The 25,821-nt window shown below is 41.6% G+C and overlaps 1 protein-coding gene across 1 annotated transcript; it reads right to left on the bottom strand.

The window, feature by feature from the left end:
• Positions 1–802: 802 nt before the first annotated feature.
• LOC115157651 (anthrax toxin receptor 1-like) lies at positions 803–25,646 on the bottom strand. The gene is made up of 18 exons (XM_029706086.1): positions 25,486–25,646; positions 16,842–16,913; positions 15,797–15,868; positions 15,526–15,607; positions 15,383–15,413; positions 15,207–15,280; positions 15,033–15,101; positions 14,230–14,310; positions 13,933–13,993; positions 12,933–13,031; positions 12,698–12,767; positions 10,657–10,735; positions 10,341–10,436; positions 9,303–9,341; positions 8,583–8,681; positions 8,236–8,403; positions 7,948–8,028; positions 803–1,566 (listed from the first exon to the last, which is right to left on the bottom strand). Exons 1-18 carry the CDS (start codon positions 25,644–25,646, stop codon positions 1,306–1,308), a joined length of 1,695 nt encoding a protein of 564 aa, XP_029561946.1. The 3' UTR covers positions 803–1,305.
• Between the last annotated feature and the right edge of the window lie 175 nt (positions 25,647–25,821).

Here is a 25,821-nt window from a genome sequence, read left to right on the forward strand (position 1 = left end):
TATCTGAACTGCATTCAATGTGCACAATTACCAATATTAACTTAGATAAACCTGGGTTCACCCTCAGATATTGACCAACGAAGTGTTTAAAAATGCCAGATTTTGTCGATAGACATCTCTTACGCTATGTATGATTTTCCATTTACTAATTCAAAAAATATACACATTTTACGTGTTCAGTCCATATCAAAAGTATCTCAGTGTCAACGTATGCTTATACGCTTATGGCTTCCGGCAACACTACCAAATGGGAGTAATGAAAATAGTTTTCTCAATGGGAATATGGACTAACTCACATGGGCTAAGACCAGTGGTGTAAAGTCCTTATGTAAAAATACTTTAAAGTACTACTTAAGTCGTTTTTTAGGGGTATTTGTACTTTACTTTACTTTTTATATTTTTTGACAACTTTTACTTTTACTCCACTACATTCCTTATGAAAATAATGTACTTTTTACTCCATACATTTTCCCTGTCACCCAAAAGTACTAGTTACATTTCGAATGCTTAGCAGGACAGACAAATTGGCCAATTCACACACTTATCAAGACAACATCCCTGGTCATCCCTACTGTCTCTGATCTGGAGGACTGACTAAACTCAATTGCTTCTTTTGTAAATTATGTCTGAGTGTTGGAGTGTGTCCCTGGCTATCCGTAAAATAATAAAACAAGAAAATTATCAAAAGTAAAACATTTACTTTTGATACTTAAGTATATTTAAAACCAAATACTTTTAGACTTTTACTCAAGTAGTATTTTACTGGGTGACTTTCACTTTTACTTGAGTATGACTTCGGTACTTTTTCCACCACTGGCAAAAACTGTCTTTCTCAGTCTGAGTTTAACTAATTTGGACATCAGAGAAAAAACATAATCAAGCCCTGAAATCTTTCAATGTACAAAAGAGAGATCTAAAAAGCTATATGTAAATATTCACAAAAGAGAGATGCAAAAAGCTAATCCAGATTGGTTTGACAGCAGGTTTGTCATACTAGAAAAAATCCAATCCTTGTGGTTGAAAGTAAATCGACTCAGTGATAACTAAAGTCACACAAAGGCCCAGTCTACTCTACTGTCACCTTGACACTTACCATCATCGGATACTCAGTAGTTGATAAACAAATTTCATCCATTGCAGTATTTTTCCTCCTATGACTAAATATTTTGCTGTCCAGCAACAAACCATTACGTCTCCTGCTAAATTCACCCCAACTCTAATAAATACTATGTTTATTTTTGGTTGAGGGAGCATCTTTGGCAGCGGGGACTATTGCTTTATTGGAGTGGGGTCCCTAAATCGCTTTCATGGTCTGTTGTTGGGGCACGGTGGGGGGCGCGAGGGAGGGGGGCAGGGCGGCCCTGGGGGGGTGCGGGAGGGGGGTGGCCCCGGGGGTAGCTGGCTGACGGGCGGTGCTCGCGGGGGCGGGCTGGTCTGTGCTGGCGGCGGTGTAGTGGGGCGGATCAGGGGACGGTAGTCTGGAGCAGGGGGGCTATGGGCCCGAGGAGGGGCCTTGGCTGCTGCCGCTGCCTCATCTTTCACCCGGGTGAAGTTGATGCATCGACCCTGGGGGGAAAGATACCGTAACATCCGATTACATGGTGATCAATGTCCTAAAAGTCAGGAGGTATACAGAACCCCATTAAGCTACAGTAAAGACATAACTCAGATTACATTGTAACCCCCCTCCCCTCCCCCACATGGTCCAGCCCACCTCCCACGTACAGTACACAGGTGTCTTACCCATCAGCCCCTGCTGTGAACCCTCTACCCTCTCCTCCCAGCCCGATGTCCTGTTCCAATGTACTGTTACCAATGAAACTGTGGCCGCTTTCCAATAACCCCATGTTGTTTATAGCACCATATGGAGAATGAGAGAGAGAAATGTAGAGACAGACGTGGGGGGGGGGGTTGCTTTGAGTCAATTCAAAGCAATACGTTCCTTTTGTAGCATAAACTTTTGCTCCCTATGCTCGTCCACCACAGCTACTTCCCTACATAGTGAGAACCCCTAACTTCGACCACAGTGGCGTCTTACAGTGCACTCTCGCGGTATATGGTCTAACTCAGATTTATGCCCTTACCAGACAGACATCCCAGTGACCCCTTTTCCATTCCCCACGCAGATAGGCAGACATGGACTTACTAGGTCATACTGTAGAGCCATTTAACATATGCAAACACACACACAAACACACACACACACTGAGTGGCTGCATTGGCAAGACATCAATGAAAACAACAGTGGACACATTCCATTCATCTTGACTTGTAAATTATATATATGAGGTATAAAAAATACAGAAATCCTCTGGTAAACAAACTCGGTCTCTGACATTCAATCAAGTCAATAACAGGATGAGAACATGAGGTCATGGATTTTAATCAAATATTCTTTCATTCTCAGTGCATACGTTCTCTGCAGACCCTTTGAGAGAGGCTCATTTTAGCAACCTTTCTGCGAGTTCATAACGTTGAACCAGTGTGGTCAAATCAAATCAAGCTTTATTTATACAGCACATTTCAGACATGGAACACAAGCATTTCGCTAAACCATCTGCTAAAGATGTGTATGTGACCAATAAAATTTGATTTGATTTGAATGTACTTCACAGGAATAATAATAATAAAAACAATAAATAAAAACTGAAATATTTACTACACAACAAACATAAGAGGATAAAAACAAAATAATTACAATAAAACTGAACAAATAAAAAGCACCCTAAGGAAAAGCAAAAAATATGTGTTTTAAGATCTCTTTTAAATATGTCCACAGTTTCGGCCCCCCTCAGGTTCTCTGGCAGGCTGTTCCTGAGGCTGGGGGCATAATAACTAATGGCTGCCTCTCCGTGCATCTTGGTCCTAGGCTTTAGGATAATTAAAAGGCCAGTGTCAGAGGACCTGAGGGACCTACTGGTTACATAACTTAAAAACATCTGACATGTATTGGAGTGCACAATCGTGGATTGATTGAAAAACCAATAGAAGAATCTGGTGTGAGACTTTGAACCAGAACTTACAGTACAAAGGCTAAACAAAGATGCCCCTTCAAACCTCCTTCTTCTAACGTCTACCATTAAAACCCAGATGTCACAAAACAGGCTAGCCCGTGTTACGTCAGAATGGTTTTCATGTGCCCCCGCTGGTATAGACGACTCTCGCGGTCATCTCTGCTCGCTATTACCTCATGTCCTTCGCATTGTGAACACTCTATCAGGGGAGACGTTAAATCAAAGCCTCTAATGTAACCTCAGGAGGCGATCTGCTCGAACACATGATGTTCTACATAGGAGCTCGCTGAGAAGTTGAGAGTATTTGGAGACATAGCTGTGGTCCTATGTAGCGGTGTGGAGCCAGTGAATTAAGACTAGGGCTGCACAAAGAGAGAGGGATATGACTAAACCAGACTATGCACAGATAATCATACCCTGTAGGGCTGTGCCCACAGTACACAAGCGCACATACACTGCACTATACCACACTCAACCGAAACTAAGCAAACAAGGAGTGTGTCTGGGTGTCCTAAACCAGCCCAGAGAATCCCACAGTAAAGCTGGGGAGGAAGTTAGAGAGAGGGAGGGAGGGAGAGAGGGAGGGGGGAGAGAGGGGGGGAGAGATAGAGAGGGGGAGAGGCATCAAAGCCAAAGAAACTATAGATGGAAGGGAAGTAGTGTGGAAACCTACCAAAAAACAATTAGGCAACAACAAATTCAATCCCTTTTAGACGACTTCCTGGACAAAACGTTCCACTGTAATAGTGAAGGAGTAAACTTGGCAGTAGAAAACCTGAACACTGTATTTGACCTCTCAGCTTCCCAATCAAATCCAAAAATTTCAAGCAGACAACCTAAGAAAATGAACAACTATGACAAATGGTTTGATGAAGAATGCCTAAGATATAAATTGAGAAACCTATCCAACCAAAAACATAGGGACCCAGAAAACCTGAGCCTACGCCTTCACTATTGTGAATCACTAAAACAATACAGAAATACACTAAAGAAAAAGAATGAACAGCACGTCAGAAATCTAACCACTTCTGGGAAAATTGGAAAACTCTAAACAAACAACAACACGAAGAATTATCTATCCAAAATGGAGATGTATGGATAAACCACTTCTCCAATCTTTTTGGCTCTATAACAACGAACAAACATATACATGCTCAAATACAAATCTTAGAATCATCTATTAAAGACTACCAGAACCCACTGGATTCTCCAATTACATTGAATGAATTACAGGACAAAATACAAACCCTCCAACCCAAAAAGCCCTGTGGTGTTGATGGTATCCAAAATTAAATGATAAAATATACAGACCACAAATTCCAATTGGCTATACTTAAACTCTTTAACATCATCTTCAGCTCTGGCATCTTCCCCAATATTTGGAACCAAGGACCGATCACCCGAATACACAAAAGTGGAGACAAATTTGACCCCAATAACTACTGGGGGATATGCGTCAACAGCAACCTTGGGAAAATCCTCTGCATTATCATTAACAGCAGACTCGTACATTTCCTCAGCGAAAACAATGTACTGAGCAAATGTCAAATTGGCTTTTTACCAAATGACTGTACGACAGACCACGTATTCACCCTGCACACCCTAATTGACAATCAAACAAACCAAAACAAAGGCAAAGTCTTCTCATGCTTTGTTGATTTAAAAAAAGCTTTCACCTCAATTTGGCATCAGGGTCTGCTATACAAATTGATCGAAAGTGGTGTTAGGGGAAAAACATACAACATTATAAAATACATACACACAAACAACAAGTGTGCGGTTAAAATTGGCAAAAAACACACATTTCTTTCCACAGTGCCGGGGGTGAGACAGGGATGCAGCTTAAGCCCCACCCTCTTCAACATATATATCAACGAATTGGCGAGGGCACTAGAATTGTCTGCAGCACCCGGCCTCACCCTACTAGAATCTGAAGTCAAATGTCTACTGATGATCTGGTGCTTCTGTCCCCAACCAAGGAGTGCCTACAGCAGCCCCTAGAACTTCTGCACAGATTCTGTTAGACCTAGATTTTCTGCACAGATTCTGTTAGACCTGGTTGGAAGGTCTGGGGTCCGCTCACCAACCAAGAATTCACAAAATGGGACGAACACCAAATTGAGACTCTGCATGTACAATTCTGCAAAAATATAATCTGTGTACGACGTAAAACAACAAATAATGCATGCAGAGCAGAATTAGGCCGATACCCGTTAATTATCAAAATCCAGAAAAGAGCCGTTAAATTCTACAACCACCTAAAAGGAAGCGATTCCCAAACCTTCCATAACAAAGCCATCACCAACAAAGAAATGAACCTGAAGAAGAGCCCCCTAAGCAAGCTGCTCCTGGGTCTTGATTCACAAACACAAACAGACCCCACAGTGCCTCAGGACAGCAACACAATTAGACCCAACCAAATCACGAGAAAACAAAAAGATAATTAGTTGACACATTGGAAAGAATGTACAAAAAACCTGAGCAAACTAGAATGCTATTTGACCCTAAATAGAAAGCACACAGTGGCAGAATACCTGACCACTGTGACTGACCCCAAATTAAGGAAATCTTTGACTATGTACAGACTCAGTGAGCATAGCATTACTATTGAGAAAGGCCGCCGAAGGCAGACCTGGCTCTCAAGAGAAGACAGGCTATGTGCACACTTCCCACAAAATGAGGTGGAAACTGAGCTGCACTTCCTAACCTCCTGCCAAATCTATGACCATATTAGAAACACATATTTTCCTCAGATTACACAGACCTACAAAGAATTCGAAAACAAGTCCATTTTTGATAAACTCCAATATCTATTGGGTAAAATACCACAGTGTTGTCATCACAGCAACAAGATCTGTGACCTGTTGCCACAAGAAAAGGTCAACCAGTGAAAAACAATCACCATTGTAAATACAATCTATATCTGTCACGTCCTGACCATAGAAGCTTTTATTTTCTATGGTAGAGTAGGTCAGGGCGTGACGGGGTTGTGTCTAGTTTAGATTTTCTATGTTGTCATGTTCTTGTCTCTGTATTTCTATGTTGTTTTTTTGGGGATGATCTCCAATTAGAGGCAGCTGGTCATCGTTGTCTCTAATTGGAGATCATACTTAAGTAGTTGTTTTTCCCACCTGGGTTTGTGGGAGATTGTATTTTGAGTAAGTGTATGTTGCACCTCTTCGTCACTGTTTGTTGTTTTGTTCATTAGTTTATTTGTATGTCTTGCATAGTTTCACAGTTATAATAAAATGTGGAACGATACACACGCTGCGCTTTGGTCCCATTCTTCAGACAGCTGTGACAATATTTATGTTTATTTATTTTCTCTTTAACTATTTGCACATCATTACAACACTGCATATATACATAATATGACATTTGAAATGCCTTTATTCTTTTGGAACCTTTGTGAGTGTAATGTTTACTGTTCATTTTCTATTCTATATTTCACTTTTGTTCATTATCTATTTCACTTGCTTTGGCAATGTAAACATATGTTTCCCATGCCAACAAAGCCTCATGAATTGAAATTGAGAGAGAGAGAGAGAGAGCAACAGATGCTGCCTTTCTGTTTTTCAATAGTCATGGAGTTAGATCGATAGCTATGTGAGTTGTATTCAGAGGATGCATAGACTAGGGGACATAGCAGGCCCATTGTAAACTGATAAAATCAAAGGGAACTAGGCTTGATAGATCAGCCTTTCTACTATGGATACGAGGAGCATTCAGTCGTGTTTTATGGAATTGTACTGGAAAGGCTTTTAGCCAAGGCTTCTCTCAATAGTGCCATTCAGGATACAGGCATCGTCATAGCAATCTGCATGGCGATAAAATGCAACATAGCAACAGACTGAAATATGTCTGTTGGGAAACCAGATCTGACCTTGGCCAAATGGGTCCAACGGAACACACAAGGCCCGTACATGTTCTGTGAGCACCAATATGGCCTCTGTGTGTTTGTGTGTGTGAGAGTGAAAGAGCTGTGTTTCCAGCAAGCATGGCCCGGTCTCCTCAGGTAACACTTTACACAGGAAAGAAAAGAGCTCCTCTGCCTTGTATATGTGTTCATTCCTCCCTGAAGGAAAAAATATATATTACACCAGTACAAGTAGGCCTGCCTCTGAATTTTTGTGTTTCTTCGTAACCGACCGCAAATTACTCGAGTAGGCGACGCCATTACACGGAGGGATGGAAACGATTCTGCTGGAGTAAGCATTGCGTCACGTAACCTTTTGCAGGTGGCGATCGTTAAAAGCTTTCCTGGGTCAAACCCTTTGAACAAAGTATCGACATCTTTTTGTCCGGGAGAAATCTGAAGGACGCTAATCATCATTGTTCCTCTTCGCGGTCGATAGCTGACTTCCCGTGTCGTTGTTGAGAGCTTATCTGGCAGTACGGTCATGTCTTCTCAGTTCCTATTTTTGGCCGAGAGAATAATCTTTAAATGTGGAATTCCAGTTAAAAAGGGCTATTGAAGATTTTCTGCAAATAACGCATGATTTTAACTAGCACCTGGAGAGGTGCCATCTCAGCAGGCTAGCTGCAGCTCTCAAAGGAAAGAAATTAGAGGAGATCTATGGGATACAGTCCCTCAGATAGTCTAGCCCTCCAAAGTGCATATCTAGAGCAAAAACCAACTCTAAGCCAAACTCCAATCTCCGTTTTGATACAAAGGGTCAGCATTGCAAAGTTAAAACATGTGAAAGTAGTGATTTTAAAACATTAAGAGGAACTTCCTGGAGTGTGTCCACAGTCCTGGTTTATTTCCCTTTTATGGCTGATTTGAAGCAGGTGTTGGGCTCTGCCTTGTCATGAATCTTGGCACTGGTGAGGTGTCGGCCACTGCAGGGGCGTTTTTTTGGGGATTGGACTGTCTGATGAGGGATTGGACTAAGGCTGGGCTCCCAGGGTGTTTTAAGGCTTTAGTACTCACATGTTCTCCTGGCTGAGGCCTCATGAGAGAGACCTGGTCGTAACCGCGGCGAAACAGGGCCCAAATGGCATCCAGTTTACCCTGCCGACAAGAGACAGAGAAATGACTACAGTGAATACTGTCAAAAATGCATTTTAGCTAGCCAACTGGTAAGTGTGCATGGCCAATATGTTCTTTCATACTACACAGTACCCTATTATAAAAGTAGCGGTAGCGAGGAAGAGAGTGTACATACTAGTCTTAGAAAGAAAAACGAAGAAAGGAAAGAGAAGAAAAGTGTGTTTCTACCTGTATGGGAGTGTACCACTTCCTGTCCGCGGCTGGCTTCCTGTTGTGGGCCTTCTTGGGCTTGGGCTCGTAAGGCTCAAACTCCTGCTCGGGCATTTTCACCACAGCGTTCTTGGGCATCTCCAGTTTAGCCCCCTCCTCCGTTGAACCCTTCCCTCCCCAGCGCACCTGTAGGAGTGGAACACAGCTTATATGACCTACAGTACCTGCAGAAGGAGTTTTACATACTACACACGGGCAGTGATGTAGTCTATAATAAAGTTCCAACTTTGATGTGTTTGTGAGGAAATATGGAGGATAAAGATTATAGCAATTGCAATGTCAAGATTGGATTAGATCCAACTCGCCTCCATTCTTTTGATTCCCCCGACTCCTCTTCCTCCATAGTAGGATGCATCCACGGTGGGCCACTTCTTCTTGGGCATGCCATCTTCATCATCTGATTCCTGGCGGAGAGAAAAGATAGGAGCATGTGTTCATGTGTTACGATATTATGCACCTTTCCCATATTCTTGGCCACGATAGTAAACGTCTCCAAAAAGCTATTTATCTCACTTGCCTTGTATGAAAGCTTTTTTCATTCCCCAACAAAATAGCTTCACAGAAAATAAAACAAGAATTCCCCCAAAAGGAAATAGAATTGAAAGACTCCCAGTGGGGGTAAAATAGAGAATTAGTAAGTGCTTTAGGCTATTCATGCATCAGAGATCCATAGAATATAATGCCTCTGTTTCACGACCAGCTGTGTCACATCTATGGAAAATGTGACAAAGACTTATTATTTGGAATCAACTTCTGTGGCGAAATGCCCTGAAGAGGCCTGATGACTGCATCACTTAACATTTTGTCACTTATTCTTGATTTTTCATCTGAATACTGTTGCTTTCTCTGGGAACTTCATCCATATTGAGCATAGAACCCACTGAGCTTGATGATGTGTTCCCTGGCTCACTAATAGGTCTGTGCTATGATTGAGACCCTGTGTGTGACTGAGTGTGTGTGACTGAGTGTGTGTGTATAGTCTTTAATGCATGTGTATACTTTCAGAGATTTAAGGGCTGACTTACTGGCTCTGGAGGGGGTGGTGGCGGAGGCTCCTTGATCACCTTGACAGGAAGTTCAGGGGAGAAAGTCACATTCATATCAACTGTTGGACACTAGCTATGTTTCCAGTAATTTGTCTAGTGATTTTTCTTGTTGACATTTAGAACGTTTGCTAGGGTGCATATGCATTTAACAATTTTGTTTTGATAAAACAGCTGGATGTAATGACATGACACCAGAAAAACTACAGTGTCTAATAAAAATGTACTGGCTGAAGTGTTTCATTATCCATTTAGGCAAATTGCGCATTAATAAATTGACGACCTTCCGTATTCCCTCCCACCTATCTGTTTCACGTCTCAGGTAGCCCGAGAAAGCCAGCATAGATAGAATGCAATAACTAACTAATATTTGCCATATTCTAATAATTCTCATGTGCCTGAATGGATCGCCATGGTCCATGCCATGGTGAAAGTTGCACTCCTGTATATGTGACATAATTGGATGGTGGAACTTGTATCAAGACAACCAGAAAAAACTATTTAGCCATTCTTGAACGTCAGGAAAAGGATCCTGCAAAGAAACCTTATTTCTATAGTTGAATAATAGATTTAGCAGGCAGTTTAGATGTGGAGTGGAGCTTCATAGATACGTGCCCCGTGTTCTTTTAAAATGATTCGGCAATCATCATTTATTGTCCAAATGAAGAATGTTCAACAAAAGAAAAACCACAGATGTATCATTTATTATCTGAATGAACTGCAAAACTGAGAGAAAGTTGTTACAAACGTTTAAAGTAATGTTTTCTGGTAAGTAAAAGCCCTTTCAAACAATAACAACATCATTTTCATTACATTGAACCAGGTTACTTTGTTTACGTAATTACATAAGTCATTCCAATGGCAATTACTCTGCTATAGGGTCTACTCTATACAGTATACAGATGTAGGACCTTAATTTGAGCCAGTTTGCTACAGCAGGAAAGTAATCCTGCAGTAACAGGAAATTTGAATTATTTTGTGGATTATAATGAATGGACATTTTTGTAGGGGTACACTAACCACAGTGCAGCAGAGGGGCCAGAACCACCACATGAACAGCACGGCCATTAACAGGAACAGAACCAGGAGGGTGATGAGAAGGATGGTGCCATCAAACTGCCAGGGAAGATAAAAGACAGAGTTAAGACAGGGTTACGACTAACATTAGGAGAAGGAGGAGGAAGCAGAAATAAAAAACAGAAAAAGATTCAGATAGAAGAAACAAACAAACGATTCAATGCAAAATTATGGAAATTGGATAATTTTTTCCGAACATTAGACAATTTCTAGTGAGTGTTGAGTAGTAGTTGTAATGTGATTGGTAGAGCATACTTACACACTCTGTGGTGGTGATGTGTACAGAGCTAGTGATGAACGACAGGCCTTCATTCATGCTCACTTGTAGATAAACAACCCTGAAACACAAAAACAGACAAATTAGGCTAGTTAAGACCTGTTTGCCCAAGACCACTGAATGGCAAAAGGGCACAGTTGTCCAGTGCCAAGGTGCCACACAAAGAGAGCTTTGCGCCCAACAAACAAAGCTATTCTTGCGCAGCAATGTTATTACATGTCTGAGACTAAGTAGGGCACTGGTGTCAAAGTTGATTTAACCCTTTTTCAGCCAAGAGAGGTTTTTACCTTGCCCGATCAAAAACAGTTGATGCCCACATTTCTTCATATCTCCAAAAACTACTGCAAGTACCTTTCTCTTCTGGGTGCAAAACAATTATTCACATGTGACCTCAGGAAGCCTGGAAAACTTCTCAAACCTTGGTGATAAAAAGCCTAATTTGGAATTCCCTGCATTTTTTCTAGGGTTGCAAAGCACGCAGACTGATCAACAGGATATGCGAACTAGGTCATTTGGACTGATAAGCATTATTTGGTTTGGCTGTCTGGAGTCCGTGGGTTAAATTCAGTGCCAGCAAACGGCTGTGTATCCCTGACAGAAGTAACGATCAGGGGAAAAATATGGTCAGTTGGACTTGGGCCATGTTCACATTTTGTGGAGATGTGAGTACGCGTGTGCATGTGTGTGAGGGGAGAATGATCAATTTGACCATGGGATGCTAACTGCTAGATGACTCTACAGATTAAAAGAAGATGAAAGATGAGGAGGAAAAAATGGTGAAAAACAATGGGAGAGAGGGAAGAAGGAGGAGGGAGTTAACTAGAGAAACTGGATGTTCAGGAATAAAATACCAGACAGAGAGGAAGACAGGAAGTGCCAGTCTTGGCTGTGTGGTGTCAGACATCTGTTAAACAAGCAGATGAAAGGCCAGGGTCTGCACTAGGCAGACATTCTGCTGCTTTGATCAGAGCTGTTAGTGGAGAGAGAGAGTGAGAGAGCGAGAGAGGTGGCAGGGTGAGGGTAGAGGAGAAAGCTGGAGGTAGAGGGGAGAGGAAGGCAGGCAGGGGAATGGGGTGAGGGCTGGAGGGAGACGAGAGAGGAAAGGAGGAGTGGAGAGTAACAGGGTTTTGAGTCTGGGGGAACACAAAGAGTGGGTGGGAGAGAGAGTTTGTGGGCTGGAAAGTACGTCATGCACTTTTGTTTTATTTCTCCCTTAAACTGTCTCATCCAAGGTCAAACGAGCCCTCAGAGTCTTAAGTCTTTTACCATTGCTGTCTAATTCCTCAATTTATGACCTGATCCAATAAGTTCTTAAAAATGGGGTTCTGAAGTGGTTTGTTGATGTTGGAGATTCTGAGGCCTACATTAGAAATGAGGCAGCCTGATGATGGATGTAGCTGTTATTGGATTATGGAGCACACTGGAGGCTGCTGAGGGGAGGAGGGCTCATAGTAATGGCTGGAATGGAGTAAATGGAATGGTATCAAACACATGGAAACCACATTCGATACCATTCCATTAATTCCGTTCCAGCCATGAGCCCTCCTCCCCAATTAAGGTGCCACCAGCCACCTGTGATGGGGCAACCGTAACACTGTCCTCATTATGAAAACACAGGGCTCTAACCAATGAGGCTCTACCTGAATGAACTCATTTAAATTATAGAGAGAGAGAATAGAGGAGGAGTGGAATTTGGCCCTGACAGAGTCCGTTAAGACACCCTAATGAATAGCAGGCTTCTTCTGGTAGTGTGTTTATGTGGGAGGGCTTGGGGGGGTGATCGGCTAGAAATGTGAGGCTACACACACTCATCCTACAGTGCTTAAAAACAGTGATAGCTCTGACCATCTTAAAACAGATTAAAAACGTATTTTTAAAAAAGGTACTCACTGCCCAACTTCATCTATAACCGGAGCCGTACACAGCAGGAGGCTACACACACTCATCCTACAGTGCTTAAAAACAGTGATAGCTCTGACCATCTTAAAACGGATTAAAAACGTATTTTTAAAAAGGTACTCACTGCCCAACTTCATCTATAACCGGAGCCGTACACAGCAGGAGCGTGTCTTTGATTTCCACAGGCTTCTTATCTATGGAGAGAACCAAACACTCCGTTTACTTAAATACGTTTCGTTTCTTCAATCGACTGTAGCTCTTCATGCATGTTACAGCTGGAAATACACATTGCACACATTGGTATGAAACACCTGGTGAAGCCTACAGTAAATGAAGTGTAAATGTAAGCAGGTACTCACTAATGGTGAGGGTGTCATTGAGTCTAAAGCTGCACAACACCTGCTCTATGTTCCTGGCGTGAAGGAAACCGTTTCCTCTCACCACTACCTGGAAGCTCTCTGGAAATAAGACACCTTGAGTTTAGAAAAATACTACATACATTTCATATGATCATAGGCTATCAGACTTTGCACAATTATGTTGGGTAGCATACAAGAGTAGCTAGACTGACTTGTCAACATCGGTTAAATAAAATACAGGAAACATCATGCTCGGGAAACACAGGTCTTATGGGACTTGTCTCTCTCGATTAGAAAACAAGTAATTTATCAAATTGACTTCCATTTGGCAGGCCAGCATAAATTAAACATGGACATTCCATTTAGAGACCATTTCATAACAAGATCCCCAATACACTACCCTCCATTAACCCCAATGGGGATTCCTGTCTGTTGAAGTCATTCGAGTGATCAGGGTCCTATTCATTAGGTACCAAATGGCAAAAAAAAACAGAATGAAACAGAGAGGGACCACCTGAATTTTTCCAATAAGAAACACATTTTAGTTTTAGTCATTTAGCTAGTCATTTAGCAGATGCTCTTATCCAGAGCGACTTACAGGAGCAATTAGGATTAAGTGCCTTGCTCAAGGGCACATTTTTCACTTAGTCGGCTCAGGGATTCAAATCAGTGACCTTCGGTTATTGGCCCAACGCTCTTAACCGCTAGGCTACCTGCTGTTTTCCATTTCAAAATGTTTTTCTATGTTTTGCTACAGTGTGCCATAATTACATTTACATTTTAGTCATTTAGCAGACGCTCTTATCCAGAGCGACTTACTGTAGTGAATGCATACATTTCATTTCATGCATTTTTTTTTGTTTGTACTGGATGAATACGAGCCAGCTGAGCCCCAGTCAGAGGGAAGGGCACCAGCCTGGCCCCTTAATGAAATGAACACAGCACTTAGGCAATGACAGGGAACTAGCGTTGATCTGCTTTGATCCTTTAGGGACCCCACCTCCTGCACAAACACTGGAGGGCTCTGCAGCTAGGATTTCAATACAGGACTTCTTGATGATCTGGAGAAGGAGAAAATTATTGAGTTGACTAGGTTAAATAGGCTAAAGGTGACTCATATCTTGTGAAGATTCTGTATCGAAATAAGAGACAGGTTCCTCAAATTTCAGACACTCAGTAGCTATAGGCTACATTTACAACAGTCTATTTTGACTTTTCAGCTTTATTTGATCTTTCTCTGAAGATATGTTTGGTGAAACAGGTCTAAGTCTCTCCTTCCTGGCCAGTGTGTATTTACCGAGTCGATCACTCCTCGCAGGGCTACGAATCCGCCCATCACAGGAAACACATGCTCGATGGTGTCTGCTATGGTGGCCAGCTATAGGGGGAAGGAGAGAACAGGTTTATTTACACAGACCCAGTGCTTTCTCCTGGCTCCCGTCTCAGTAACCAGAGACACACACATCATGACCCATTCACTTCGGTGAAGAGTTCAGTGAACACTTGATTTGAGATTAAATAACCATATAATTATATTGTATGGTTATTGTATCTTCATCTCTCTCTACATGCATGACCAGGTTAGGGGGGAAATAACAGTACATTGATAGGGACACTAAGTACAATCCAGATGTACAATGGACATTGAACAGAGGCCTAAACAACCTTGATGAAGGGAAATGTTATATCCAGACATTTAGTGAAAGTCAATCTGGGTGGTAGAACGACGCATAAAAAATCCAGTTAAAACATTGCATGACTCTGAAGCTTGCTTCTTTAGCTAATATGGTAATTGTTTGCATGCAAGTCAAATCGCCCAATTTCATTACTGCTCAGCCTGGCGTATAAGTAGCCCTGTAAACTTCACAAGCAAACTCGGGTTCAAGATGTGTAGGTAGATGCAATTATGGGATACATAGTCTACAAATGGGTTACTAAATATAAATAGCACATATTGTAATCATGGTTGTGAAATAATATTGAGTGCGTAGTATTACTAGGTGTAATTACAGTATATCATTTTCTGTTCACAACAGGTTCCTAAATGTGTTTTGACAGGGGAGCAGGACTTGCATGTTTTACTGCAAACTAAACCCTTGCCTGTGTCTCGTTGAAGTCCTTTACTCCAACACAGTACACCATAGCTCCTAGAGACCGGCTTCTCTCTGCCTGTTTGTTGGGAGGAAACCAAGAATCAGCACCAGAGAACATGTTTTAACATTGTCTTTCCTTTACATCAACAGGAAGGTGAACGCTATAGTCCTATTTGATTACCTCCTGTTGTGCAGTGACGAGTTGGTGTTCGTTCAGCTCCCCATCAGTCAAGGCAATAATAACACTTGCTGTCCCTGTAACGGAGAGGTCAATCAATAGTATGACCTCAACATTGCCAAGTATCGAGTGATCTTTGCTATGTCTAACCCTAGTGACAGATGCCATTGGAAGCTCACCAAAGTTTTCATGGTGTATCTGCTCATTTGCCTGAAAGGAGAAGACAATGTTATTCTTCTCATTCTGTTTTTGTTTTTGTTTAAATATGTTAAACAGATGAATAACATGATAAAGTAAGACCACGTCAGAAGCAGATATGTACCCTTTCCAAGCCCAGGTGCATAAAGGTGTCTCCACCAGGTACCTCTTTTCTCAGCACATTCAATCCTTTTCTTATCTCCACCCTGACAAACAACACAAATCTCACGTTACAAAAAAAAAAATGTCTTGGTCTGATGTCTAAATGGCATTACTGAGTAAAATAGTCATCACTTCTATTCCTCATACAAGGAAAACATATGCATTCCAAATTGCACCCTATAACCTGAATAGGGTGGCATTTGGGATGTATTCAACCAATATTTTCAGTGTACCTGTTTTCTGTCAGTTTCATGAGAGTGGTTCCTCTGGATGAGAAGACAATGAAGGACATTCTCAACATTGGGCTGTAAAACAACACAGCACACAAACAACGGTTAGAGACTATGGTGGTCCTGAACCATTAAAACATTCCTTTTGTCAAGCCTCAAAGAGGCCATACTATGTTTGAACTCAACACATAAACAAACAAACTAAAAATCGTGACCACACAATGGACGCACTCTCCAAATCATTTATTTCACGTATTTATTGTGACATGCAAGGACGTGTTTTGGCGTCAAAAATGTCCCTAGGATAAAAAAAAAACCTTACATGGAAACATGTCCATGCATTCAAGCATAAATCACTGAATTCTCTGTGGTTAGTTCTATCATATTGTTTGTTTATGGGCCATGTTCACAAGGACTCTGGACCCAATTTGATGGATTCATATGTTGTTTTTGAGAGTATTGTGATGGGGAAAAACAATACCACCCAAACTGAGTTAGCTTACTAGCTATTGACGTTAAGGGAATAGCTAGCTGACATCGCTGTGCACTCTGGTCATGTATGTCTTTGTCCTCCAGCTTGAAGCTCTCGAGCTGCCGTTATGTTCATGACACATGCCATTACCGCGGTTGGTTGGTAAGTGAATGAGCACATGGACAGTCTTTGCTCCATTGGGGAAATCATTTTTTTTGCTGGGGGAGTTATGTGTTGTCGAGTGCTGTTTCTCTTAAAGCTCGCTGGATGGATCCTGCCATTACAGGCCAAGCAGCAATGAAGATACTTTTCCTATTAATAAATAAATGCTGTTACAGAATTCCCATGCCGATGGCGATGAAGGACTATTTTCCGGCATGCGCGTTGTTTATTTCTCCGGCTGACGCCGCAGAGTCTAGCTCTCACCCACCCTCACATGAGAGATCGCTATCACCTCCAGCTCGTGGTCTCAGCCAATCGGACAGTCCCGATTCAACTCATCTCTGTACACGAACTAGCCATGCTGCCTCTTCAGGCCCTGATTGACAACAAAATATCTTTGTGATGTTCTCTTACCTGATAAACTTTTCAGCTAGATGCTCCACAAAGGAGTAGATTTCATTCCAGTGGTGTTTCACACTGCCAGATCTTAGAAAGAAAGAAAACAGAGGAATACTTATATCCTACAACCTAACGTTGTTTAAACCCACATGACACATTTCCTAAATGTTTATCCAACACCTCCTAGTACAGGAACTGATTGTACTATTGCGACATATAAAGTCAACAGAAAATCATAACAGAGAGGTTATCAGTAAGCTGATTGGCCAAACAATATGTCATGGAAAACACAAGCCATTTGAACATTAGCAGAAGAATCTCCATTGACACAAACTAACCCCATTTATTAGTGAAAAGGAGGAAAGTGAGTTAGGACACATCTGAGGACCAAGTCTGTAACTCAGCAGCCTGCCCAGCTAGCTACCCTGTGGTCTCTGAGCTTCCATAAGGGACGGTAGCAGTAATAGTCCCTATGAAAGCAGAATGCTTTCCACAGAGAGGAGCTTCATTTCCTCTTAGTTCGGGAAGGAAGGGACCTGGCTGGGGGTTGTGGCGGTGACTCGTTACTGAAGAATACTACACATGGGAAATGATCTAATTTATTGAACTGAACCAAACCGCTGTTAGCGGATGGATGAAGCAGTAGCCTGAAATAGGACAATGCTGCTGACGAAGCCTCACATGGATGTCTGATGTAATAGTTACAATCTGGGCACCAGACATAACATTAACTTGTTTTCCCAGTTTAGTCTCCGTACTGGTTTTCTGGTGTATATTTGTGTTGTTAATATGTAGGATAAACAGGCATGACATACTGTGCAGCTAGAGTTGAGTATATTCTTTAGAAGCTTTACAAACATTGCATTCATCGGAGTCAAAGCACCCTGTGAGGACAATACTTGTCAAACTAAACAAACCTTACCCAAATAAAACTTGTGGGGGAGGCCAGCTAGCGTCACACTTGGATGTTCAACAAATGTGTTGAATAAACAGTGTTCATCTGACACAGCTTGAACACACACAGTCGCACTGCCCTGACCCGAGGGAAGAGCCAATCTGTCAGGCATGCAGTTTCTTTCATTACTACGGGGGAAATACTACACCTCAAAATGGCTTATTTCATGTACAGTACAGCCATATAGGGATAGTGTTTCAGTGATTTTCTAAGAGGAGTGGAGATTTTTCTTGCATCACAATGGATATTATTTGTGTTGGACAAGACTGTTTTCTGAGGTACCAGGCAGTCGTGGGATTGGAGCCGAGCTTGCAATTTTCTCACCTGTATAAACAGCATTAGGAAAGGAAGTGGGCTATTGTCTTGTGAGATCCTTGAAGAAAAATGTTGTGGTACTTTTTCTTTGATACAATTTTAATAGACTGAGTCAAACCATTACAGTTCAAAAGTTTTGGAAGTTGTTATTGCAAGCTTCAACAGCTTTGTTGACTAAAATGATTGAGCTCTTGACGACAGGAGTTTGAGATTATATCATATCAAAAAGAGTGCACGTTTCCTTTGTCTAGTGTTATATAATTGATCAATCCTCTGACTATATGTACATGATAAACGGCACATGTCGGGCCATATGAAACTCATTTTGAAACAGATGGAACCCCATAGCCAAGAGAGAGAGAGTGATCGGGGTAACATTCGGATGACTGGGATAATTAAAACCACGCGCTGGCTCTTTATTGTCTCTTCTGCTGGGGGAAGCAGAAAAGATCCACCATGGATCTCCAACAACAAGTAGATTTTTTTTGTCTTTCAGCCCACACAGCCAAAATAGATCAGGACTGGTGAGGTCTGTGCTCTAACCAACCCACTGAAAACTGTCCTGGGGAATAACAGACCAACGAGCACAACAGACAAATGACATAAGACGAATGACAGGCTATGGCTTCAAGGCCATAAACAACAGTTATTTAGTTTACTACAGCGTTTGATCGGACGGCTGTAGCTGTACTGTTTCCAAACACCTTAGGACACTCAGGGAAGAAACATGCACGATCGACATCTAGCAACGCTAAACAGATCAGGTCAGGACTGTGCTAGATGTCTGAGAGGGAGAGAATTTGTTACTTTGAACATGAAAGCCCAGAGTCATTTCTATATATTTTTTGTTTTTGTTTTATCAAGCCTTTCTTTCTGCTGACTGTGTGAAAACTCACCACTACAATGAGCAAAATGAAGTGAGTCAGGGAGAGAGAGAGACAGACAGAGAGAGTGTTCAGTCGGTCTAAGCCAGGGATGTCAGAAAACATGTGGGGGGAAAAGGCTCTGTCAGACCCAGGTGTTCAGTAAAAGGCTCTGCTCTCACGCTCCTAAGTGTTGAGAGGAGAATCCAACAGCACGAAGCTGTAGGCTCCCTTTCCAGTTGGGCCTGCTGCATGTTACGAACCACTCCAGTCTGCGAAGCAATGATCTTACTCCAATTTAACTGACTATGCACATGGATTTGTACGGATAGACCATTAACCTACTTTCAGCTTGAGGCCTACTTGCTGTGTCTAGGCTTCCAACTGCAATCTTTCTTTACTCTCACTCCCTTATCTTTTGGATTTTTTCCATTTTTTCCCTCTCTTTCTTCTTCTCACCCTCTTTCTCTGGGTGCAATATTATTTTCTCTAAATAACTGACTGCCCATTTAAAATGTCTGTCTTGCTCGGGTACCCCAAAGCACTGGGGATTCTAGATGGTGTGATAACATTTAAAGCTGCAATATGTAACTTTTTGGGCAACCAGACCAAATTCACATAGAAATGTGAGTTATCGATCTGCCATTCTCGTTGAAAGCAAGTCTAAGAAGCGGTAGATCTGTTCTATGTGCATTATTTCTATGGCTCCCGTTCGTAAGTTTTTGCGTCTTTTACTTGCGGCTTTGTACAATACAAAAATACAATATTTTGGCTTATGGAAAATATATTTCATAGCGGTTTAGATGGTACAGTGATTCTCTACACAAGGGATCATCAACTCGACTCAGCTGTGGGCCAATTGTTTTCTTGAGCGGATGGTCAGGGGTTCGGAACATAATTACAAATAATTTGTAAACTGCAAATTGACCAAACGGACACAATATTTAACTAAAACAGAATCATTTCAAACCTTGCTGACATTTGTATACGATCACTTACTGTATATCTCTCTATTATACCTGGGAATACTTTGGAACAGATTTCCAAAATGAAAATCACTTGGAGCTGATTTGCTGGCATGTTTACAGTATTTTATGTCCAACAATAAAATTATAATACAAAAACAGCTGGGCCACCAGTTGGGAAACCATGCCCTATACTAAACTTGTTGTTTTGTCACATAAACTGAAATTAGGTGAACTTTTAGAATTTTAGCAAACAGGAAATGGCGGAGTGATTTCTTCATAGTGCATCACCTTTAACAAGGCATTTATTCCTGCAAATCACACATGCCAAAGGCTTCTTCTGACGCATTATAGAGGCCAGAGCAGCACCATGGTCCAGGAGAGAGAAAAAAAACACATTCCACAGTGAGAAAGTCTTGACATGTTTACATTATTTATAGACTCCAGATGTAGTCCGGGTTGGCTTGGATTTTTAAAATGATCACAATTTAACGCCCAAATTCAATGTTGGCCTGTGAAAAAAACAAACATTTCGCAATGATTAACATTCTTGTGAAGAATGACTAAGACTTGAAAAGGAAGTACAAATGGCTGCTACATGCAGCTTCTATTGGGAAAACACAGGTGCCAAACAAAATTGTTTCCTATTGTCACGTCCTGACCAGTATAAGGGGTTATTGGTTATTGTAATTTGGTCAGGACGTGGCAGGGGGTATTTGTTTTATGTGGTTCGGGGTTTAATGGTATATGTATTTATGTAAGAGGGGTGTTTGATTTATGTGTTCCCGGGGTTTTTGGGTAATGTTCTTGTTTTGTATTTCTATGGTTTTCTATGTTGTGTATTTCTTTGTGTTGGCCTGGTATGGCTCTCAATCAGGAACAGCTGTACATCGTTGTTGCTGATTGAGAGTCATACTTAGGTAGCCCTGTTTCACCTGTCCCTTTGTGGGAAGTTGTTGTTGTCCTGCTGTGTGTTAGCGTGCAACACTGTTCGTTCGATCTCTTTGTTACGTGTTCTAATGAAGTCACTATGAGCATTCAACCTGCTGCGCCTTGGTCCTCTATGTACGACCACCGTTACACCTATTGTCCCATAGCTTGATCAGAAAACAATTATATCAAGGCCAAGCGGGTCAAGACACACAGTATGGCTGTGGGAATCTGCTAGGGCATCAGAGCTTCTAGCAGTATTATCTTGTGTCTTCTAAACAGTGAATGTCCCGTAGGCCTGAGTTTTCACGTCGTACAAGAGGTAAATGCAGATGGCAGTAGCTAGGTTTCCATCCGAATGGCGACAGATTTTCACGCAAATATTCTCCAAAATCTGCATTAAGAAAATATGCAAATTTTTCCACCAGTTTCCACCAAACAGACTTGTTGCGGTTAAAACTCTGTGCGTGATGACGTTGTGCACACAAAATGTACCTTTTCACTTAAGTGTCCAAGGACGGAATAAAAATCAAATGTCCAATGTGTTTCCATCGCTTTTTCAACTCTACCGATAGTTGTCACAAATACTGTTGCGTTAAATAGCAAATGTACCTAGTCTGGTCTTGGCACATGTGCTCTAGACAACAGCAGATATAGTGTGGGTAGGTTAGTCCACCTTGCACTTTCACCACCCTGTGAAGTTCATCAAAACGTATTTCATCTGTAGCCTAATAAACCGCATGGTTTCCCGAGTTGTATAGTGAGGACCACACAAATCATCGCGTGACTCCACGTTTACTTCGACATTATGATTATTATATCAATATTTTCTCATGAAGGTGTTTCCATCGCCATTTCTTGTATAATTAATTTTACCTGCACAAAAAGATGCCACCATGTCGAACGAACAAATGATCTGTTGGCATTTATAAAATTGTACCCGAAACTTCCTGTTTCCACACCGCTGATGTGATTCTTTTTTTATACAGTATGACTTTACTCGCATAAACTGTGGATGGAAACGTTGTTTTTATTTTTATTTAACCTTTATTTAACTAGGAAAGTCAGCTAAGAACAAATTCTTATTTACAATGACGGCCTACCAAAAGGCAAAAGGCCTCCTGCGGGGACGGGGGCTGGGATTAAAAATAAAATACAAAAATATATAAATATAGGACAAAACACACATCACTTCAAGAGAGACAACGCAACACTATATAAAGAGAGACCTAAGACAACATAGCAAGGCAGCAACACATAACACAGCATGGTAGCAACACAACATGACAACATGGTAGCAGCACAACACGGTAGCAGCACAAAACATGGTACAAACATTATTGGGCACAGACAAACAGTACAAGGGCAAGAAGGTAGAGACAACAATACATCACGTAAAGCAGCCACAACTGTCAGTAAGAGTGTCCATGATTGAGTCTTTGAATGAAGAGATTGAGATAAAACTGTCCAATTTGAGTGTTTGTTGCAGGCTGCAGCGAACTGGTTACAGATAAGGAAGTAAGGGCAAGGAAGTGATGTCTGCAGACCAAAAGTAAAACTAGGGTGTTTTCCCATAACATCTGATGAGCATTAGCTACAGTGGTAGGGAGTGTGTTTTGATGATTTTTATTATGCAGAACATTTGGCATCAGTACTGGTCTGCAGTGATAAAAACATGCCCTAAAACAATACATTTTGTTGTGTTCCTTATAAAACAGCAGGATAGGGCCTACCAGTCTGATTAATGTCAAAGTCATACCCATAGAGATCTTATTAAATTACTAATTATATGGTCATACCTCAGTAAGCCTATAGTACACCACAACATAGGGATAACTGTAGCTTGGTTCTCTTTGATCCACTACCCATTTGGACCTTAACAGTAATGATTCATGATATCCACATGGTCTGTTTTTCTGTATTCGGTGACCACTTGGCAGAGGGAGATTTTTCCATAAACTAGTCGTGAAATTTGCAGGATTTATATTCAAAGAAACTCGAGACCAAAGTGTTGACTCCAGCCATTCCAGTGTTCTGCGCATGTGACAAATATAATTTGATTTGATTTGTATCCTAGTTGTAGCCCTATGCAGTGTGACAAGAGCCAGACCCGGAAGAAAAACTCCTGGTCCTATGGGATGTAACTAAGGCCCAGAGTTTTTCCTGTTCAGGTCTGGTCAGGAACCCAATGACCAGGCTAAAGTACAAAGGGCTATGTCCGTAATCTACATCTCAACCAGAATATGGTCTGTGCTAGTGTTGTGACGATACCAGTATTGCAATACTATGACACCAGATTCTTCTTGGCAAAAAAGAAAACATGAAGCAGAGTCAACTTTATGGTCCATTAAAACATACTTTTGCAAAATAGCATGTGCTATAGCTTGCAAAAAAACCCTCATGTGCCTCTGGGTGACAACACAAGACTGTTTTTCCCCCCAACATTAGGACTTGAGTCTGCTTCATGTTTTGTTTCCTTTGCTTCCTTACTTCCTATTATTGCGATACTGGTGTTGTGAAAACACTTGCCTGTGCATCTCATAAACAGCTCAGGCCTGAGGGATGAGGGGATGTCACTAACGAGCATCCGGTTGTTTGAAGTCAGGAACCTCGCTTAGTAGCACCAACATCCTCATCCAGGGCCACACAAGTTTGTACACATAGAAATCTATCAACATTGAATCATACATCTTCTACGAGTTGTGTTACCAGATGAGAACTTATCTAAAATATGTCCAAATTAGATCAGATATTGTAAGGGGTGCGTACTGGCGGCAGAGAAGTCAGACGCAGGAGAGCAAAAACTGTGTTTCCAAACGGCGCAGTTTAATAACAGAAAAACCCACCAGAAAACAGAACAATCAAATAATGGGTACATAACCCGACGCACACCAGGACAGACATGCACAAGCACTTACAACAAACAATCACCGACAAGGACATGAGGGGGAACAGAGGGTTAAATACACAACATGTAATTGATGGGATTGGAACCAGGTGTGATGGAGACAAGACAAAGCCAAAGGAAAATGAAAAGAGGATCAGCGATGTCTAGAAAGTTGGTGACTTCGACCGCCGAACGCCGCCCGAACAAGGAGAGGGACCAACTTCGGCGGAAGTCGTGACAGATATATTACATAAGGTCAGAGAACTGGCAATGTGTTGCCAGGACAACAACCTATCCCTCAACCTGAGCAAGACAAAGGAGCTGATTGTGGACTACAGGAAAAGGCGGGCTGAACAGCCCCCCATTAACATCGACTGGGCTGTAGTGGAGCGGGTCAAGAGTTTCAAGTTCCTTGGTGTCCACATCACCAACAAACTATCATGGTCCAAACACACCAAGACAGTCGTGAAGAGGGCACAACAACACCTTTTCCTCCTCAGGAGACTGAAAAGATTTGGTTTGGGACCCCAGATCCTCAAAAAGTTCTACAGCTGCACCATCGAGAGCATCCTGACTGGTTGCATCACTGCCTGGTATGACAACTGCTCGGCATCTGACCGTAAGGCACTACAGACGGTAGTGCGTAAGGCCCAGTACATCACCGGGGCCAAGCTCCCTGCCATCCAGGACCTATATAATAGGCTGTGTCAGAGGAAAGCCCATAAAAGTGTCAGAGACTCCAGTCACCCAAGTCATAGACTGTTTTCTCTTCTACTGCACAGCAAGCAGTACTGGAGTGCCAAGTCTAGGACCAAAAGGCTCATTAACAGATTCTACCCCCAAGCCATAAGACTGCTGAACAATTAATCAAATGGCCACTGGACTATTTACATTGACACCCCCTCCCATTTGTTTTGTACACTCTTGCAACTCACTGTTTATTATCTATGCATAACCACCCCTACCTACATGTACAAATTACCTCAACAACCTGTACCCCTGCGCACTGACCCAGAACCTGTACCCCCTGTATATAGCCTCGTTATTGTTATTTTATTGTGTTACTTTAAAAAAAAATGTTTTACTTTAGTTTATGTGGTAAATATTTTCTTAATTCTTCTTGAACTGCACTGTTGGTTAAGGGCTTGTAAGTAAGCATTTCACGGTATGGTCTAAACTTGTTGTATTCGGCACATGTGATTTGATTTGACATGCTGACTCCAAATTGACACAATACATTATATACAATTCATTTCTATTGGGCACAAAATATTCTGAAACACAACCAAAACAAACAGCAAATGCATCCAACAAATGTGTAGAGTCACACGCTTGATGTAGTCATTGCGTACTATGGAACCAAATACTTCACTTTTTACTACTTTAATACACATATAACTGAATTTGTCCCAATACTATTGGTTCCCTAAAATGGGGGGACTATGTACAAAAAGTGCTGTAATTATACCCGATATGGATGAAAATACCCTTAATTGAAAGCTGATAGTCTGCACTTTAACCCCATAGTCATTGTATCATTTAAAATCCAAAGTGATGGAGTACAGAGCCAAAACAACAGAAAACGTGTCACTGTCCTAAAAATGTTGGAGCTCACTGTACACTATTGTCTGTTTAGTAATGACTTAACACGGTGTAACTAGCGAGGCTTGGCATCTCAATATAACGGCTCCCTGGGTTTATTATGCAGTATAATAATAAATATGCCATTTAGACAGTTACTTACTTGTCAAGCACAAAATACAAGTCAAAAGCCCCCTGACATGTACTTTCCTCCCCTTCTTCTTCTACTTCTTGCTCTGGTTCAGCATTTACAGATGCTAAAGTAAACATAAAAAATCCAAGGAAAAGTAGGGCAAGAGACACGTTTCCCCAAAACCTCGCCATCTCAAAAACGCAAAATACTCCAAAAACTCTATGGAACTAAGTCAATGCTGTCTCACACCCACAAAGTCTTGAAATTACTTATCTAGGCAGAGATACATAACCGACAAAAAAGTCGGTCAAGGCTGCGCCATAGAAAATCGTTGCTCTCAGTATCCAAACAATACAGACCGTGTGC

The sequence above is a fragment of the Salmo trutta genome, chromosome 2 (genome assembly GCF_901001165.1).
Source record: "Salmo trutta chromosome 2, fSalTru1.1, whole genome shotgun sequence".
Taxonomy (NCBI): domain Eukaryota; kingdom Metazoa; phylum Chordata; class Actinopteri; order Salmoniformes; family Salmonidae; genus Salmo; species Salmo trutta.

Bases quoted from the DNA above. Each gene is read 5' to 3' on its own strand.
- LOC115157651 (XM_029706086.1), bottom strand. From the start codon at position 25,646: ATGGCGAGGTTTTGGGGAAACGTGTCTCTTGCCCTACTTTTCCTTGGA. The intron at 12,768-12,932 runs GTGAGTACCTGC...TTCTCTCCATAG, and splicing joins CAATGACACCCTCACCATTA to ATAAGAAGCCTGTGGAAATC. The intron at 9,342-10,340 runs GTTAGTGTACCC...CTTCCTGTCAAG, and splicing joins GGCCCCTCTGCTGCACTGTG to GTGATCAAGGAGCCTCCGCC.